At 43.8% G+C, this 19,165-nt stretch overlaps 1 protein-coding gene across 2 annotated transcripts in view; it reads right to left on the reverse strand.

Moving 5' to 3' along the window:
- FCHSD1 (FCH and double SH3 domains 1) overlaps window positions 1-19,165 on the reverse strand; it is a 310,185-nt gene that overhangs the window by 241,660 nt on the left and 49,360 nt on the right. For both annotated transcript variants that reach the window (XM_069199479.1, XM_069199478.1), the window contains exons 4-5: window positions 2,837-2,910; window positions 2,460-2,604 (exon numbers count right to left, since the gene is read on the reverse strand). In XM_069199479.1, coding sequence (XP_069055580.1) covers window positions 2,460-2,604; window positions 2,837-2,910 — 219 coding nt within the window. The remainder of the gene's footprint in view (window positions 1-2,459; window positions 2,605-2,836; window positions 2,911-19,165) is intronic.

Consider the following 19,165-nt stretch of genomic DNA (forward strand, 5'->3'; position numbering starts at 1 on the left):
GGTCCTTCTGCTCCCCCCATTCAAGGACATGAGGGTCGCTCCAGTTCATCCATGGTCCATACTGAAGAAGTAATCCCTTCGGGCCTTTTCATTCCGGAAATCAATAAGGCCACATTTCCGCTGCAAAGCCTGTGCTACTCTTCCATAAACAGGCACCCACATCTAGGCACAGGAGCATTATCCTTGGTGAGCAGGCCAAACCTCCAAGGCATGCGTTCCCCCCTATCATTGGCCAGGATGAGCCAGTCTACTGGGCTCCAGGCAAAGTCTGTTCCGGCTAAATCCCCAGCAAGGCTGTCAGCTCCACTTCATCAGAGACCAAGAAAAGCATGCAGCAGACACTTCACAGTCAAAGAATTGCAGAAAATAAAGCAAACTGATGCCCCAGGACAAGTCAGCACTATACAAAATCACAAAATCAATAAAAATCAGCATGTGGCTTCAAATATGCCTCAGGGCTCAACTAAGCCTCACTTCTGGCAGGCCGTGGTGCACTTTCAGCATCCCTTACTGGTGCACCTGCTCCCGCTCAGTACGGCAAGAGTGGGCCAACAGGATGAGCCCCATAGTGTTGGGCCTGCCACCAGCCCCGCTCAGGAGCGAGGAAGGATCCAAATGGCTCTGCAGGGTACCAATCTGCTAATGGCCCGTGCAGACAAGAGAGCTACGTGTCACACTGCATCACCATCTTGACTCTACCCAATCTCCATAAATTCATCACTCCTCTTGCATCACAACAGAATTGCTCCACTCCAGGTCACAACATATCGTTATTTGGTTTGAGCTTTACTTTAGATAAGTCAAAAAAGTATTTACCATAAACAATATGATTACATTAATTAGTAAACACATTCATATGTTCATTTTATAACAATCAGTGTCAGAAGCCGAAATATGCGGATAATGAAGTGCATCCTTTAATGTCTTACATTTTAACTTGCTTCACACATCTCAAATAGAGCTATTTCTTACTACACAAGCTAATGCAAAAATGCTTATTGGCATAAATTTTGAACACACTGTTATTCAATTTCTTCCTGGAGCTTCCACTCCAATTACTGAAGTTAATTTTGATCGGTAAGGTCCCCAATCTTTAATTCATGGAAAAATCCCTGCAAACCAGCTCCAAAAGTGTAGAGAAATCTAATTGCATAAGGCTGGATACAGAAGAATCATATGTTGGTCGGAGTCATTCAGTTCTTGAACAATAAACCACATCCCTAGAGTGACTAAATATACTTGCTATTTAATTTGACATTTATTTTAAACCAGTAATATAATCCCAATTGTTAAAACATTAAAAGTTCAAGGAAAACATAGTCTTTGCCACCTTCACGTTTCTTTTGATTAACGAATAATGTAATGAATCAGCACATAAATATGGCCATGTTCACCAAAGAGTTTTGTCGCTCTTGCACCACGCAACGTGGTGCAAGAGTGACAAAACTCTTAAGTTACATTTACCAAGCCAGGCAAGGCCATCTTGCATGTCCTTCCCTGGCTTGATATATCCAGAGGAACGCAACATAATGCAGTGCAAATTGCTGCATTGCATTACTCTGCCTTGGGAAGTCATTCAAATGGTGGAGCATGGGTGTTCCCACACATCCATCCATGGAATTTGGCGAATTCCAGATTAACCATTACTGGTAGACCTGAGAATGCGTCAAAAACCTATGCCTCCGTAGGTGAGGCATAACAAGGAGAAATACCTTTATTTATCCACGTTACTTTCTGTTTCTATGTGTGCTCTCAGAATTTTTGTTTCCAGGAAGATCTCCCTTCTTTCACAAAAACAATCTTCCTATAATGCAGGCATCCTTGCAGCATGATGCAAGGGTGCCTGCATTGGAGCTAGGCAGTACATTGGGTGCCAGCACTGAGAAAAGCCAGGAATGTGCCATACAATGTTAAGTACGGCACATTCCTGCCCTTTTCCCTATTACGCAGCACACCAAAGTGGCTTGCTACCCTGCGAGATTTAATCATAAATATGCCCCTTATTTTTTTTTTAATGCTGCCTGAATCCTAAACCAAAACTTTGAATATGTGCCAAGATCTTTACTTAGTACTGCCTAGTGTCAGGGAACAGTGATTTGCCCTGTAGTCATCCACCAAGGGGAGAAGCAAGTACCAGAGCCTACAACATCAAGATGGCCAATGAGCCTTCTCTACACTGAGCTCTCACATTATCTGTCTAGTTGCCTTTGCATACGATGGATAATTTTTCAGCCCAATGATGACAGCTGAACCCAGAAAGGAGCTACTAATGTCCCGGGAAAAATGAAATGCTTGATGGTCTAACAAGTCACTGTTCAATTATTCATTCAGGTTACTGCTCTGATTTGTTACATTTAAACAGAGGAGTGGCAGCAATCTGTTTTGAGATTTAACGCTGTATTGACAATCAGGTGTTTCCCAAGCTAGCTGCCTGCATCTTCCTGCTCATCACAACCTACCTTTTTCAGCAAATGCTCCTTCGCAGTCCGAGCTGTTTTTGCAGCTTCTGTCGTCAAGTTGCGATAGTTTTCCGAAGCAGTCACTCTGGCTTGGCCATGGGAAGCTGTGCCTTCTACCACTGATTTCCACACTGCAAAGACACTCCTGCAAGGAACACGGATGGCAGTACTTAAACAAGCTTGAACCATGATGCTCAGACAGGAGAGTTAGCATACCATTGACCCCATCATCCATATGGGTGTAGGCAACAACACTTGACCCTGCTTTTGTCTCCAGTGGAAACAAGGTCTGAATACACCACAACAAAAAGCTATTAGCACACACCACAACATAGACAACAGAATCTGGGCACCCACTTCCCCTGGGTGGCTCTCACCTGTTTCCATTGGTCTCGTTTTTGCCACGATGCCAGTCTTTCTTCAGGTACTGGATGGACAGCCTCTGCAGGGCCTAAAACCACAGGCATGTTAGGAGGGACTCTCATATATCCTCCCCCCTACAACAAGCAAGCTGTTCAGGGACTGAACTATTTTTCCCAGAGAGGAGTGCATTTCTACAAAGCAGGGTCATGTCATGTTTCTGATAGATATGTGAGAGCAGAAGCTCTGGGTGGGTAGGTGGCACTCTCCCTGAATAATATAAACATTTATGTCACAAGCTTGCACTAAAGATGAAGAGTAGCACTGTCACAAAACTATGGCTGAGTGTACTGAGATAATGTTACTGGCTCCCAAGGAAAACTTTATAGCCATGTTGTAGCTGGAAGGCAGTCATCACACAAGAGTCAGAAGCCATTCTGGCAGGAGTAGTGCCTTTATTCCATGCTAAGCTATTTCGTTGCAGTCAAAGCAGGTAGGTCTTGTTAGGGGTCCTTTTGCCCTTCAACTGTAATCATCTCCCTGGCTTCATCCCGACCGTAACATTCCATGTATCATCATATTCTCACAGCATCCACATTCAACATTTTACAGCATGCCACTCACCCTCTGTATACAGACACACATTACGTCACTATATGATCCTTTTTCTTAATGCACAGGTCAAGCATCAAACCAATGCAACAATGACCCAGAAACAAGCCAAACGTGCTCTTCCATCTTCCACAAGCAACTCACACATGCTCACAAGGAAAATAAACGCCAATCCATCCTCATCACCAAAATGTTGTAGTTGGGGAGCAGGAGCATCATAGAAGGGTCTTCATAGAAGCAGCTGGAGTCATTCAAGTAGGAACTGAGTTCTTCATTCCTTAGTAGGGCCCAGAAGTTTGGTCCTGGGAGTCACCCAGCCTCTACGATACATTGTAGGGTGCACAAATCTCGAGGGCTTAACTAAAGGCGAGGCAGAAATTTGAGGCTACTTGGCGTAACCTACAGCAGAGTGTAGTCAGTATTTGCAGCCCCCCACAGCAATAGACCCCTGTAAGGCCCATGCCCACAGGGACGACTACTCACACTGGCACCAGGATGGGATCTTTGCTGCATGCAGATTGAACCATCCTGTGCACATTACAGCTGCGAGGGAGAGAAGTGCCAATTCCCACAGCAGGCCGAGGCACACCGAAGCGTTCCCAAAACAACTGGGAGCGCGCAGCGACACCTCAAGAGGAACAGCACAGCCCCGTCCAGCAGCCTTCACAAAGGAGGAGCGTGGTATCTTGTGATAGAGAGCCCCCGAGAATCAGCATTCTTGCGCGCGAACCAAAACAAGCGAGTCAGTGACAGCACAGTGGGTGCTTGAAGTGGCAGTGATACTTCAGAAGAGAAGCACCAAACTGTGAGCTGGGCCCAGGTAACAGCGCTAGCACACATGCCTGGCGGCTCTGCAGCTACGCCCAGAGAGCACGCGTCAGGCATCTGGAGGCCTCGAAAAGCGAGGGGGTCATTTGTTGGGGGAATCCTGTACAGCTTCATGTTAAGACAAAATTTAGTTAGCATCAGGAGTCCACAGCACGAGAGAAGAAGGGAGGAGGCAATCATACACATACAAGGAGATTGAATCTTAAAGAAAACAAGTCAAAGGAGCAGGCAGATGAAGGGATTAGGCAACACAAAAAAAGAAAGGAAACTGCGCTGACATACAGAGAAGCAGTATGTCAGCACAACCTCAGGGAGCGGCATCTCCAGCACAACAGCACTGTGCGCCTGCACTAGACACAGCGTTACCTCCATTCAGTCAGCTTGCAGATGCGGCAACTGCTGTTCCAAGATGACACCAGCGGATAAGGTGCCTACATCACTATTTTTGTGAGATGCGTGAAACAGATTTGGCTGTCAAACAGTCGCTGCTGCTTCTTATGGGAGGAGATGAACTGTAGGAGCTGTTTGAAAACGTACTGAACACCAGATACGACAGTGACTTTAGTGCAACAGTAGCTGCCTTAAATAGGCATTTTGATCCACAGTTGAATCCTGACTATGAAAGATTCAAACTCCAGCAGGCTCATCATGAGGAAGGGGAGTGTGTTGACACATTCTTCGCAATGCTACGCAAGCTGGCAAGAACATGTATGGGGATAGATAAACAAGACAAAATTACGGCACGATTGATCCAAGGATGCAGGTCGTCCAACCTCCAAAAGCTAATCCTTCGGCGGCCTGGCATCACGCTTGACGATAACCTGATTTTGGCCAGGTCCCCATGATGATCAGTGCTGTAAAGGTCAATGAAGAAAATATGAAAACAATACAATGAGACCCTGTGAGACCCCGAGGAGGCACCAGTGCCAAGTCGAGCAAGAGAACGTGTGGCAACTGGGGCTGATGCACTACTCACCAAGTGTGGGCCCTGAGCAAGGAAAATCATGCCTGAAAGGTGGTCGTCAGAACCATTTTGCAAATGTCTACCGTAGCACCAACGAAGTGCCGAGCTCAAACACAAAAGGGCAGAGAACTGTAAACATTTGCCAACTGTCATTTGAAGATACTGGAGAAGGACAACCACAGTTGAATAACTCAGAGATCAGATGCCCCGAGGATGATGAGGAGGTGTTCAACCTATCCTTCACTGCACAGGACAATCAGCGCAGAAGGTCTCTCCCAATATGTCAAGTGGCTGTTGGTGGAACCAAGATCACCGCTCTCATTGATACTGGTCCGTTGGTAAATGTCATCAACAGGGCGCAATCCCTCAAGCTGGTTCCAAGGCCGGAAATTCTCCTGACAAACGCCAAAATGTACAAGTATGGAGGCACGACCCAATTCCCCTGAGAGGCGTCATTGAAGTGGAAGTAGCAAATGGGGACACCAAGACAAAAACCAAGATCCATGTGACAAAAGGTAACAATGGCACCTTACTGGGCTGTCACACAGCCGAAGACTTAGGCTTGATTTTGTTTGCATGACAAATACATCAGTCCCATGCTGAGAACATTCTTGCTAACTTCCCAGAAGTGTTCAAGGGGCTCGGGTGCCTGAAAGGCATTCAAGTGAGACTACATATTGCCGACACCGTACGACCAGTGGCTTTACAACACAGAAAAGTGTTGTTTCACCTTTGCCCACCGGTGGAGAAGGAGTTGGAGAAGTTTGAGCAGCCTAGAGTTATCAAGAAGATAACAAGTCCAACACCCTCAGTGTTGTCACTGGTCACTGCTCTGAAGCCTAAACACCTGGGGGCGATAAAGTTGTGCACATTAGCCCTACTATTGATGAGAGACTGGCGGATCTGAATAGATCAAAATGGTTCTCCAAGATTGCCTTGAATGCTGGTATCACCAACTTATGCTGGAAGAGTCCAGTAGTTACATCACAACATACTCCACACATGAATTAGTTTGATGTTTCAAATGCCTCAGCTTTGGAGTGTCATCGTCGGCTGAAGTTTTTCAAGATGCAATACGTGAAGCACCGTCCGGTTTGGTAGGAGTAATCAACATGAATGATGATATATTGATTTTCTCTAGCACCCTGGAAGAGCATCATGCTCGGCTGAGAGTTACCTTGAAATGTAAGGTACATTGTGGACTGATCCTCCACCAACAGAAGTGCTCATTCTATACCAATGAGGTGGAGTTCTTTGGATACTGGATCTTGAATGAGGGGTTGCAAGTTGACCCTAAGAAAGTGAAGGCCATCAGATCGGCCGCTATACCCCAGAATCCCTCTCAAGTCCACAGTTTTCTGGGTATGACCAATTATTGTAGAAGGTTTATCCCCACCATGGCGTACTTCAGTCCCAAACACCAAATGAACTTATTGTAGATGCCAGTCCCATGGGGCCGGGGTTAGTACTGCCACAAAAGAAAGGCGATGGAGTGTGGGTCTCCATTGCATATGCAAGAAGAGCCCTCACGGAAGTGGAAACAAAGTATGTGCAGATAGAAAGAGAAGCTCTAGCAATCAGGCGGGCCTGCAGACATTTGCACCTCTACCTATGAGGTCAAAAACTTCAAGTAGTGACTGAGCACAAACTGCTGGTTCCATTATTTGCTGGTACAGCCCCGGATTGAAAGGTGGGCTGTGCAGCTCCAGCAATACTTATTTGATGTAATTTACCCCCCCTGGAGTAGACAACCCCACCGATTATCTGTCACGCCACCCCCTAGCATCAGATCTGGATGAGCAAGGGGAGGCCGACCCCAGGGTGGAATGATCTGTGAAGATTGTGACAGAGGTGGCTGATGACATTATCCCTGGAAGAAATCGCAGAGGGCACCCATGTCAGATGCCTGTCTACCTCGAGCCAAAGAAGGCCTGCAAGGATGCCAATGGCAGAACTTTCTAGATGGCGCACGAGGATTAACTGCAAAGTAACAGGAAGCTTGCACACAAATATGGAGGTGCCGGGATGAGCTTAGTGTAAGCGAGGGAGAACTGGTACTTTGTGGCTATCAGATTGTCATCCCTCGCCGTTTGTGGGCACGAACTGTGGAACTAGTACACCAGGGACATCAGGGCATTGCCAAAACAAAAGCCCACATGAGAAATAAAGTGTGCTTTCCTGGGATGGACTGATGTGTGTAGAAAAAAGTGAAGAACTGCCATTCCTGCATCATTACCAATGGTGAACCACCAGTAGCGCCGATGATCACTGAGGCAGCCAGCATGCAACTCTTGTCATCCGTGAGCATGGACTTTGGAGGTTTTCCAGACAACAGGCTCACACTGGTAGTCACAGACAGCCACACCAAATTATCTGCTGTTGAACTAGTAAGATCTACTGTTTTTGAGTGTGTGAAACCCGCATTGGAGAAGATCTTTACGTTGCTGGGGCCACCCAATGAAATCAAAACGGACAACGACCCACCATTTCAAGGCCATGAATTTCAGGAATATCTACACCATTTCAACATCTGGCATAGAAGGATAACACCAGAGAGGCACCAGGTAAGTGGGGAAGTATAAAGATTTAAGAGGACGCTTAGCAGAGCACTACAGATTGGGGTGGAAAAGAGAGAAGATCTTAAGTGCTGCTTACATCAATTCCTGAGCGCATATCGTCAAACATCCTACAGCGGGACAGGGTGTGCGCCGAGCAAGCTGTTGATAAGGAGGTGTCCCCGAGATAACCTGCTGGCTGGTCCCCGGTGGAAGCCAGCCATCATCGATATGCAGGCAGGCCAAGAGATGAGGAGAATTACAAACGAGAAAGTGAGCGGGCCTAACAGGCTGGCAAACCAGACATCCAGGTGGGTGATAAAGTTGTCATAAAGAATTGCCACCAGGGTGGAAATTTCGCACACTTTTAGAAAGAAGCATGAGAGGTTGTGGGAATACAAGGGACCATGATAAGTGCAAGGAGCGGGGAATCAGAGACATCAAGACACCCGGCGTCTCCTATACATTGTATGGAGCATGCATCCCAAGGGACAGATGGGACAGAGGGCTTAAATAAAGACAAGGCTTGCTGTAAGATTTAGTGTAGCATACAGCAAGTATGTCGGCATCAGTATTTGCAGCCCCTATAGTAATAGGCCCCAGCAAGACACATGTCTGCAGGGGTGACTACTTACAGGTCCTGTTAGGGCTTCATTCTCCCTTCAACTCTGATCAACTCCCAGAATTCACCCAGCACACACACACACACACACTAATATTTCATATATCATCACATTCTTAGAGCATCCACTTTCAACATTTTAAAGCAAGCCTGTGCACAGATAGACATCCCATGACTACATCATCCCCTTCCTTTCTTTTCACACAGGACAAATGAGGCACATCATGTTATTACATCATGCAAGGGGTCAAAAGGGTAGAGGATGATCCTAGGGCTGCAGGTTCTAAAAGAAAATGAGGAGACCAGGGCAGGGCTCACACAGGACGTGTTAAGTCAACTGATGTGATGACTGTATAGCATGCACTCTTCAAAGGATGGTGGTGAATAACAAATGTACAGAGGTCTCAAGTAACCCTGTTCTGTGTGTGAGCAGCTCAGCCAGTCCAGTTTTTTTGCGTTGAGCCTGCGAGTGCATGCGCTATTACATGCGTCTCGCATGGGAGACACTGTTGAATTCAGTAAAGGGCTTGGAGCCTGCCTGTCGCTCACCATTTGTAGGTTTGCGTGGCACTTTTCTTTACAGCCTTGTAATTCGTCAAGGCATGCCTGGCATCATTTCCGTTTCTCTGTGTGTAGCAGGAATCAAGCAGGAATTGATTCAACATAATTAGTGCCTGTCTGCAGCTCCTGAGGTGATCGAGGTACTATTTGTTCTTTTTAACTTCCAGTGCCCCGCAAACAGAAGGCTTGTGACTGCAAAAACGTGCCCAGCAGGACAAACAAAACTGCAAAGTTTTTATTTTTTAAAGCTAACTTTTTTATTTTGCTAAGTCGTCTTTAATCAGTTTCCATGCATGTTTTCTTCTCGTTGGTACTGTCGTCAAAAGATGACAATTAACTTGCTCTAAAATATGCGCGAGCTGTTGCATTGCAAATTCTTGTTTTTAATGGCATGCTGGGATTTGTATTTTGTAGGCATGTTTAATCAATATAAAAACCAGCAACGGGAGTACAAGAGTTAAAAAAAAATCCTGGACTGGGAAACTTGGTAGCTCTGTGACTAAGATGGGTGGCTCGGATCTCAGGGAAATGAACAGCTGGCCATTCTACTCCCTGCCTCCGCCCTGTCTCCTCACTCCGGTAATTCCAGGTGCCCTCTCCCAGAGTCTCTTCTAAATGCACTCCCTTTACCGGTCGATGAAGCGTTGCTCACTCACTCTGGGGCTTGTGAACGGCGCATTACGTAAACCAGCTGACCTCGCCGTCCTCCTGTTGAAGCCAGGCTCGGACAGACTCATCGTGTCTCACACAGGAACCAGAGACGACCGCAAACTGTCTGCCACACACCTGCTCACGCTAACTGAAGTCAGCGCTTAACGGTCCATTACGTCACTGGGGACTGTGATACAAAAAACTCGCATAACTGCCCTCCACCAGTCGAATGCGGTGTGGTGACGTTATACTGCTGCCGTCACCTGCATCTGTTAGCACTCGGTCTCTCATCAGCAATCTCATGAACTAAGGTATCGGGAGAATGTACGGAGATGCACTACATCTAAGGTTGCGAGCGACACCCTGTGACGTAGATTTCCTCCCCCCCCCCCAATCCCAGGCAGTAGGGATTTCCCCGGACAGTCCCGGTTTTTAGAAGAGTGTCCTGGTGTCCCCACGCTTCTCTTAATTTTAAATAAATGTGTTTGGGACAAAGGTCACATCATTAAATAAATGTCGCGGTTTTTGGAACAGAGGTCAGATCATTAGGGAAGCACGAATTAAAGGTATGCTCTCTTTTAGCAGACGCCTACAAAGTATAAAATAAGTAAAGTAATTTATTTGTTACTGTCAGACAACACAGTCCCCTGCCTGCTCCCAGCAGAGAGAGAGTGGAGAGCTGAGAGAGGTGGTTTGGGGCGGGTTGGGATTGCAGGGTGCGAGGTCAAGCTATAGCTAACTTTATGTATGTAGTCTTGTAAATGTGTGTTATATATGTATATATATAAATACATACCTACCTACATACACACACACGTATAGGCACGCATTCACAAAGCTATGTAAAAAAGGGACGGGCCATACATAAAAGTGAGAGTAACTTCTTTAGTCCTTCTTCTGACCTTTCCCGGTTTTTTCTCCTCAAAATCTGGTCACCCTACATTTGGGAGCTGTAGTCTCGGTTCACCTTAGTTGATTTAAATGAACTTAAACACTCAAAGACTATGATTTGTGAAACAAAAGCCAGAGCCGGAGAATTATAACCTTGGCGAAATAGAGTAGATTGGACTTGACCTCCGCTTGGCTGCCCCCATTTGGAAATGTGGTGAGTGCCCTGAGACTGACATATCTCACAGATATTCAGAGGTCCTAGGCTGAATGAGGCTACCCTAAGGGTGTTCCTCTCATACCACATCTGAGGTACAGTAGCGGCTTCAGAAGCCTGCGATTAACCCCTACTCAGGGTCGGACTGGCCTACAGGGCAATGAGGCACTGCCCAATAAGGTCGTCTGCAGGGCAGTGTGTGCGCCAGTTTATTTTGGCTGTTTGTCGGTCTGTTTTATTGTCTGCTAGGACAGGTTTTACTGCTGGATAGTAAAACAAAGTTTGTCTCTAGCAAGTTCAAATCCACACAGTCTCGGTTACCGTACCAAACACTTGTATAACATGGCTTTACAAGTTCAAAACTGCCCCAATTTGCAAACACGAGGACTTTTAAGCTATTTAATTCACTAATGGGTGCCACTTTGATTTTGGTGCCCAGGCCTATTTTCTGTCCCAGTCCGACCTTGCCCCTAGTCATCTAGTAACCTTACCTGCACCACAAAGGTTACCACATTGGGTTTAACCTACGTCACTGGTTGAACAGTGGTACTGAAACAGCAGACCTAAATGTCTTGTACAGTGAACAGTAGGGCAGTATTCAGGCACCCATCAGGGCCTTGTATCATTTGCAAGCACCATATTTGCAAGATGCTGTGCTGTCTAGACAAGAAAGTAGCAAGAATTACAAAATTATTATTCTTGGCCATTTATGGCAAATACTGGAACAACATTCTCATCCCAACCTATCAGTGCCAATTTGTCGAGTCCCCCGGCCCGCCTTTCTATACAAGCCCAACTTTTGAAAAAAGCTAAAAGGAAGCTTGCAAGATTTCTGAAGCCCGGCCCAGGCAATCAGCTACTCTGGGAATAAATGAAAAACTCAAAGGAAGAGTACAAAAGACAAATGCGTAAAGAGAAGGCTGAACAAAAGAGCTCCTTTTGGCTAAAAATAATACAAGCCGCAAAAGGAAAAAACCCCAGGGAATTCTGGAGTATCATCAATGATCTAAACATGTGAGGGAATCCAATCAACAACTCCAACATCCCGGAAAAGACCTGGGTGAGCCACCTCAATACAATCTTCACTGTAAAGCCCAACCCCCGTAACTGCCAGCATGGACGCCCTTGACCTAAGGTGCCTATATGAATGAACTGGTTGTTGACTGGATAGGTAGAAGAAGAACCGGTGAAGGACATTTACACAGAATTCGGCTCAAGACTTCACGCTGTGGAGGAGGGTTGGTTGGGACGCATTGTCAAAAGCACCCAAGATGACCTATAATATCAGGAGATATGGTTCATCCTTATCTGTGGTCAGAAGAGTGTCACCTATTATTCACAAGGTAGCTGTCTCCATGCTGCAACATGATCTGATGGCAGATTGGTAGTTGAACATGAAAGGGATGGCGCTGATGTAATGTTGAAGTTGTGCATAAATTGCTTTTGAGTTATCAGCCAGTAGATGGCAAGGCCATCAGGGTCAAAAGCAAGAGGATCTGACCTCTCTTGACAACTTTAGGAAACATTTATTGATTGAGGAAGGCATTGATGATGATGAGTACTGGTCAGAGAATCTAGTGAATGTTTAATGATGAATGAGGGTAAGCTATCATCTTCATAGACACTGACTTTGAGGGTGATAAGAATTTTGGTGAGGTTGTTGAGAGACAAAGTTTCAAGGATGACCATAGTGAGATGCTGTGCAAAGTAGTGGGTGTCAAAGTAGAAACAGGTTTGCTGTTGATGTGCTGGTTTATGTTCTATATTTTTTCACTGAAGTTGCTCTACCGCGTCTACTTCACTAGAGCCCAGCTGCATCACATGGGATTCCTATGGGGAATTGCCTGAGGTGCGAAGACCCACAGGGAGACCCACCCCACACCTTCTTGCATTGTACTGCACTTCCCCACTTCTGGAGGGGGTGCAGGGCTGGAATTTTCCTTGTGACCCCAGACTCATCCTCCTCCAGACCACAGCTAACCTAGAGGGCTTGTGATATCAGAGGGCGCTTCTCTGGGTAGGCTTGATTATCGCCAAACAAGACATTGCTAAAGCCTGGAAAGATGCGACTGCCTCTCCCATGGAAACATAGGCCAAGGGCATGGACTACTTAGTGGGATTGGAACGCCTGATATAAGCAGCAAGGGGAAGCCCCCAGAAATACTATAATATGTGGAAAGTTTGAGCAGGACTAAGGGCCATACAACCGGAACCTTCTGCAGACAGACCATGGTCTTATGTGGGAGACTTATGGCAATGAATCATCAATATATTCAATACATGAGTGGGAGGGGTGGCTTAGGCCCTGCTATGATAGTCTTTGTTGCCCTCCCATGTTTATCGATAATGTTGATTCAATGCTGTTTTGAAATGCTACTCATGGTGATGTGTCTTGTGCATATGTTCGTGTGGCAAGCCGATTCTCACCTTGTTTGTAATATAAATAAAAATGTTTTTAAATAAATATGCAAAGATTTGCCACAATTGTGCCACTACAAAAATTAGGCAGAAGGTGGTATCAGCAAGGTAAGTGTATCAACAGTAAGTCAAGAATTAATGTGATCATGCCATGGCCAACATTGTGCATGTGCAGGGCTTGAATATGCCATCGATGGTCACATTCTGCCAATAATTGCCTTCATAATGCCAGGACCACCATAATGCCTGAAGTGTGCACCATCATGTTATGGCTTTCCACAGTATACAAAATACAACCATCATAATGCATGTCTGCATTAGGCTACAGGTGACCACAATCATGCCATGGATGACAATTATACATATAATGAGTAGACTACATCCTTCTCGTCTGTCACATACAATTATACATGCATTGAAAGAATTTTGTGTAATAATCAAAACATACACTGATCCCAAAAGGCTACAAAAATATCTTTATACAGCAAACACAAGCATACACATTGCAAAACGTCCTCCTTTATAAACAACAAAAAAAGGTCACAGACTAATGGCATTTCCTTCCCACACAGGGGACTGACTTTTTTGCTTTTTTAAGATGTCCAAGAAAACCCAGCTTACACCTCTGCACTACACAATTATACAATAGCATAGTACAAAACAGCAATGCAACAGCATTGATTATTTCCAATTCTGAACAACCTGGAAGCCATGTCTGAGATAGATGGACATTCTGAAAGCTCAAGGTCCTTGTCTATAGATGGGCAGGGATGCAATGAATCCTGGTTTTGTCACGTAGGTTCTCCTTATTCTAATGAGACTACTTGATTCGGGCAGCAGAATCACTTGTACTGCGGGGGACTGAGTCTAATCCCACATCACGTGACACCTGTCAGCCTAATCCGGGTTTTGTTCCAGATAACTAGCTGTGCTTCATCTCCACCCAAGAGCAGGGATGACTGGGGCAACCGGGCGCATGACATAAATGACTCCTTAGGGGAATCGTGGTCACTGAGATATCATCCGTTTCTCTCAGTTACATTGGTCTCACATATGCAAGGACAATCAGAGGCAGAGGAGGGTTCAATAAGGTTTTCTTGAAGTAACTGCATCTTAGATAATAAAGCATGTATTGCAAAAACTAGGACAGTGAAGCATAATAGGATTAAAATTGTGACAAGGAGAGTAAAACACAAAAATAATGCTACCATATTGTCACTAAAGTTTGTAAAGACAGTTCCTACCTAGGCTATGTTAGAGTACAGCATGTTAAACTCTAATTCTGCCCTTCAGGTTCCCCCCTGGGAGGACATCATCCCCCATACCTGAGCAAGAGGCCTGTAGTCTACATAAGCAGCTGCAGCGAAGCAATCAGCATACAGGTGTGGCCATCTGGCTGAAATCTCCCTCTAACGAATATGGGTCAAAGTAGTGTTTTTTTAATAAAACAGCTGATGTTCCAAGAAAGGATCCCTATGTAAGAGTGTGTATGTTTCTGTGAATATTGGAGACAAAAGTGTACCAATTTTGCCAGCAACCTATCTTACTGCAGCCTTGAGAAAAGCACAGAGTGAAAGAAATGTCTTGTTTAAGAACGCAGTGCTGAGCTAGAGTAAGAACAGCTAGATAGAGAAAATAAAACAAGACCGCAAATGTGGCTATTGTTAAAATAATAAAAATGAAGCTGAATAAAATATATCTAGGTTAAAGTGCACAGAGCGGCGGGCCTAGTATACTAAAATAATGTAAATAAAACTAAATTAAAATGGCTACACAACAGTTTCAGGAAAAAGAGCTAAACCAGATGAAAATCCACCAATGGAATTTCCTCTAGCCTACAATACCAATGTTACTGACATTTCACCAGTGTCGTTTGTTCCAGATTAATCATTTTTTGTAGAAATCTGCATAACTAAACAGACACCAATAACTAATGAAATGAAAGTTAATTTTTATGCAACTGAGTGTGTGTATATACATGCATGTGTGTGTGTGTGTGTATATATATATATATATATATATATATATAGTTAGGACTTATACTCCATAGGAAAAGCGTTTATTGTTTTGCCAATAACTTTGACAGCATTTGAAGAATCTTCACGAAGGTTTCAAACCAATACAACAGTCGGTTCAGCTGCTGTCTTTAAAGTTTTAGGGTGATCCATCAAGTGGGGGCTGAGAAAATAGGGGGATTCCAAAAGATGTTTTCCCCATGTATGTTCCCATAGAGTTTTTAATTTTCGACAAAATCTTTGGTGGGTCCCCGGGTCCAATTACTAATTTTAAAAGAAGGAGGGTAACTATAATTTGCATCCTTGCCATGCACTGCTAATTACCCGAGATATTGCATCACTCATGACATCTTCTATAAAATCATTAATTATATCAATGTAACATGTGCAATAAAATTATTGATGAGATAATTGTGCATGGCGGGAGCGCAAGGTATAATTACCTTGGGGCACGAGTTATAGTTACTTGAAATAACTATAACTGCTGAATTTCTATGTTTTTTTGCAAGTAAATTCAGAACCTAACTATAACGTCCCTGTAACCTTTGTCTTTTTAAGAGATGTTACTTACCCAGTGTACATCTGTTCGTGACATGTTGTGCTGCAGATTCACATGCTATGCATATCAATTCTTACATCTAGTGTTGGGCTCGGAGTGTTACAAGTTGTTTTTCTTTGAAGAAGTATTTTAGAGTCACGGGATCGAGTGACTCCTCCTCTCAGTTCCATTGCGCATGGTCATCAACTCCATTGTTAGATTGTTTTCCCGTAGAGGGTGAAGAAAGGAGTGATAAAGTATATAAGAGAAAAGAGATGTCCATGCAAATGCAAATGTATATACATATGTACAAATGTGTTAACTTAAACGACTACAGGCTTCCGGGGAGGAGGGAGGGTGCATGTTAATCTGCAGCACAACATGCCACGAACAGATGTACACTGGGTAAGTTACATTTTCTGTTCGATGGCATGTGTAGCTGCAGATACACATTCTATGCATAGACTACAAAGCAGTTGGTCCTCCCAAAACAGCAGTGGCTAGCCTGTAGGAGTTGTAGTTGTTTGAAATAATGTTCTTAGGACAGCTTGCCCTACAGTGGCTTGTTGTTGTGAGAAAACATCAACACAGTAGTGTTTAGTAAATGTATGAGGTGTTGACCATGAAGCTGCTTTACATATATCAGGCATTGGTATGTTTCCTAAAAGCGCCATTGTTGCACCTTTCTTTCTTGTAGAATGTGCTTTAGGAGTGACTAAAAGTTGTCTTTTTGCCTTGATATAACATGTCTGTATACATCTAACGATCCATCTTGCTAAACCTTGTTTTGATATAGAATACGTGATATGTGGTTGTTGGAAAGCTACAAAAAGTTGTTTTGTTTTTCTAAACTGTTTAGTCCTGTCTATGTAATACATTAGAGCTCTTTTGAGACCTAGTGTATGCAGAGCTCTTTCTGCCACATAATCTGGCTGTGGAAAGAAGACTGGCAATTCCACTGTTTGATTGATGTGAAATGGTGAGACTACTTTTGGTAGAAATTTTGGATTTGTTTTTAGTACAACCTTGTGTTTGTGTACTTGGAAAAAAGGTTCTTCAAGAGTGAAATGTTGTTTTTCACTTACTCTTCTTAAAGAAGTAATTGCCACAAGGAAGGCAAACTTCCATGTGAAAAAATGAAGTTGGCAAGGGTGCATGGGTTCAAAATGTGGTCCCATAAGTCTTGTAAGTACTATATTTAAATTCAAAGATGGTTCTTGGTGGAATGATGCGTTTTAACCCTTCCATGAAAGCTTTAATAACAGGAACTTTAAATAAAGAACTATGTTGAATAGTTTGTAAATATGCAGATATTGCAGTAAGGTGTATTTTTATGGAGGAAAAAGCTCAATTTGATTTTTGTAAATGAAGTAAGTAACATACAGTGTCTTGTATTGATGCTGTAAGAGGATCTATGGTTTTAGATTGTCAATAGTAGACAAATCTTTTACATTTGTTTGCATAGCACTGTCTAGTACTGGGTTTTTGTGCTTGTTTAATGACTTCATACATTCTAATGGGAGTTTTAAATATGCAAATTCTATGACTTCAGGAGCCAAATCGCTAGATTGAGAGCATTGGGGTCTGGATGTCTGATTTGACCTTTGTTTTGTGTCAGCAAATCTGGTCTGCGTGGGAGTTTGGAGTGAGGTACTACAGATACATCTAGTAGTGTTGTGTACCACAGCTGACGTGCCCATGTTGGTGCTATGGATATCATGTTGAGTGAAGTTTGACGCAACTTGTTGACTAGAAACGGAAGGAGTGGAAGAAGGGGAAAAGCGTAGGTAAATATCCCTGACCAATTGAGCCATAGAGCATTGCCCCTGGTGTCTGGATGCAAAGTTTTGACATTTTGTATTTTCGCTTGTTGCAAATAGATCTATGTCTGGTGTTCCCCACTTTTGAAAGTACTTTTGAAGTACTTGAGGGTGAATCTCCCATTTGTGTGTTTGATGGTGATTTCTGCTGTGGACATCTGCCAACTGATTGTCTATTCCTGGAATTTACTGTGCAAATAGATAAATTTGATTGTGAATTGCCCATTTCCAAATTGTTTGGGCTAGAAGGGACAGTTGAGATGAAAGTGTCTCTCCCTGTTCGTTGAGATAATACATGGTTTTCATGTTGTCTGTCTTTATAAGAACATTCTTCTGTTTGAGAAGAGGTTGAAATGCTTTTAGGGCAACAAACAAAGCTAATAGTCCTAAATGGTTTATGTGTAGCTGTTTCTATTTGACATCCCATTGCCCTTGAATATTGTGATTGTTTAACCAATCATTGATGCATCTGTTGTGATTATGGTTTGAGGCACAGGCTCTTGAAACAACCGCCCCCTTATTAAATTGCTGCGATTTCACCATTGAAAGGACAAATGTGTTTGGCGGTCTATCAACACTAGATCTTGAAGTTGACCGTGTGCCTGTGACCATTGTTGTGCAAGGCACTGATGTAAGGACCTCATGTTTGGTCTTGAATATGGGACTATTGCTATGCAAGATGCCATCATTCCTAAGATTTTCATGACAACTCTTACAGTGTATTGTTGATTTGGTTGTATAAGTGGAATTAGATTTTGAGAAGCTTGTATCCTTTGTGTATTTGGATACGCTATAGCTAGTTGACTATTTAGGATAGCACCTAAATACGGTTGTACTTGTGCTGGTTGAAGGTGTGACTTTTGGTAGTTTATAGAAAATCCTAGCACGTGCAGAGTTTCTATCACGTAACGTGTATGGTTTCGGCATTGTGTACAATTGCTTGATTTTATTAGCCAATCGTCTAGATATGGAAAGGCATGGATGTGTTTTCTTCTTAGGTAAGCTGCTACTACTGCTAAGCACTTTGTGAACACCCTTGGAGCTGTTGTTATGCCGAAAGGTAACACTTTGAACTGGTAGTTTTTTCCTTGTATGACAAACCTGAGGTATTTTCTGTGAGCTGGGTGGATGGGGATGTGGAAATACGCATCTTTGAGGTCTTGTAGCAGTGGGATAACATCTTGCAGAGTTACCATGTGAAAATGTTCTGATAGGATGTAAAAATTGAGGGGCCTGAGGTCTAATATTGGCCTGAGGGTGCCATCTTTTTTGGGAATTAGAAAGTATAGTGAGTAAACTCCTATTCCCAGTTGAGACTGTGGAACTAATTCTATTGCTTGTTTGAGTAGTAGAGATTGAATATCTTGTTGTAACAGAAGTGTATGTTTTGGGGTTAAATTGTGATATCTTGGTGGAATAGATGGAGGAGTGTTTATCAATTCTAGGCAATAGACATTGCGGATAATTGATAACATCCAGTTGTCTGTGGTGATATTTTGCCAATGTGCCTGGAACTGCTGTAGTCTTCCCCCCACAGGAGATGTGTGGAGTGGAAGGGAGTGAAGGAAGACACTGTTTTGGTTGTGTTGCGGGTTGTTTGGAGGTTTGGAATGTACCTCAATTTCTAGAGTATTGTCCTCTGTATGTTGCTCTAAAC

Source organism: Pleurodeles waltl, chromosome 7, assembly GCF_031143425.1.
Source record: "Pleurodeles waltl isolate 20211129_DDA chromosome 7, aPleWal1.hap1.20221129, whole genome shotgun sequence".
NCBI lineage: Eukaryota > Metazoa > Chordata > Amphibia > Caudata > Salamandridae > Pleurodeles > Pleurodeles waltl.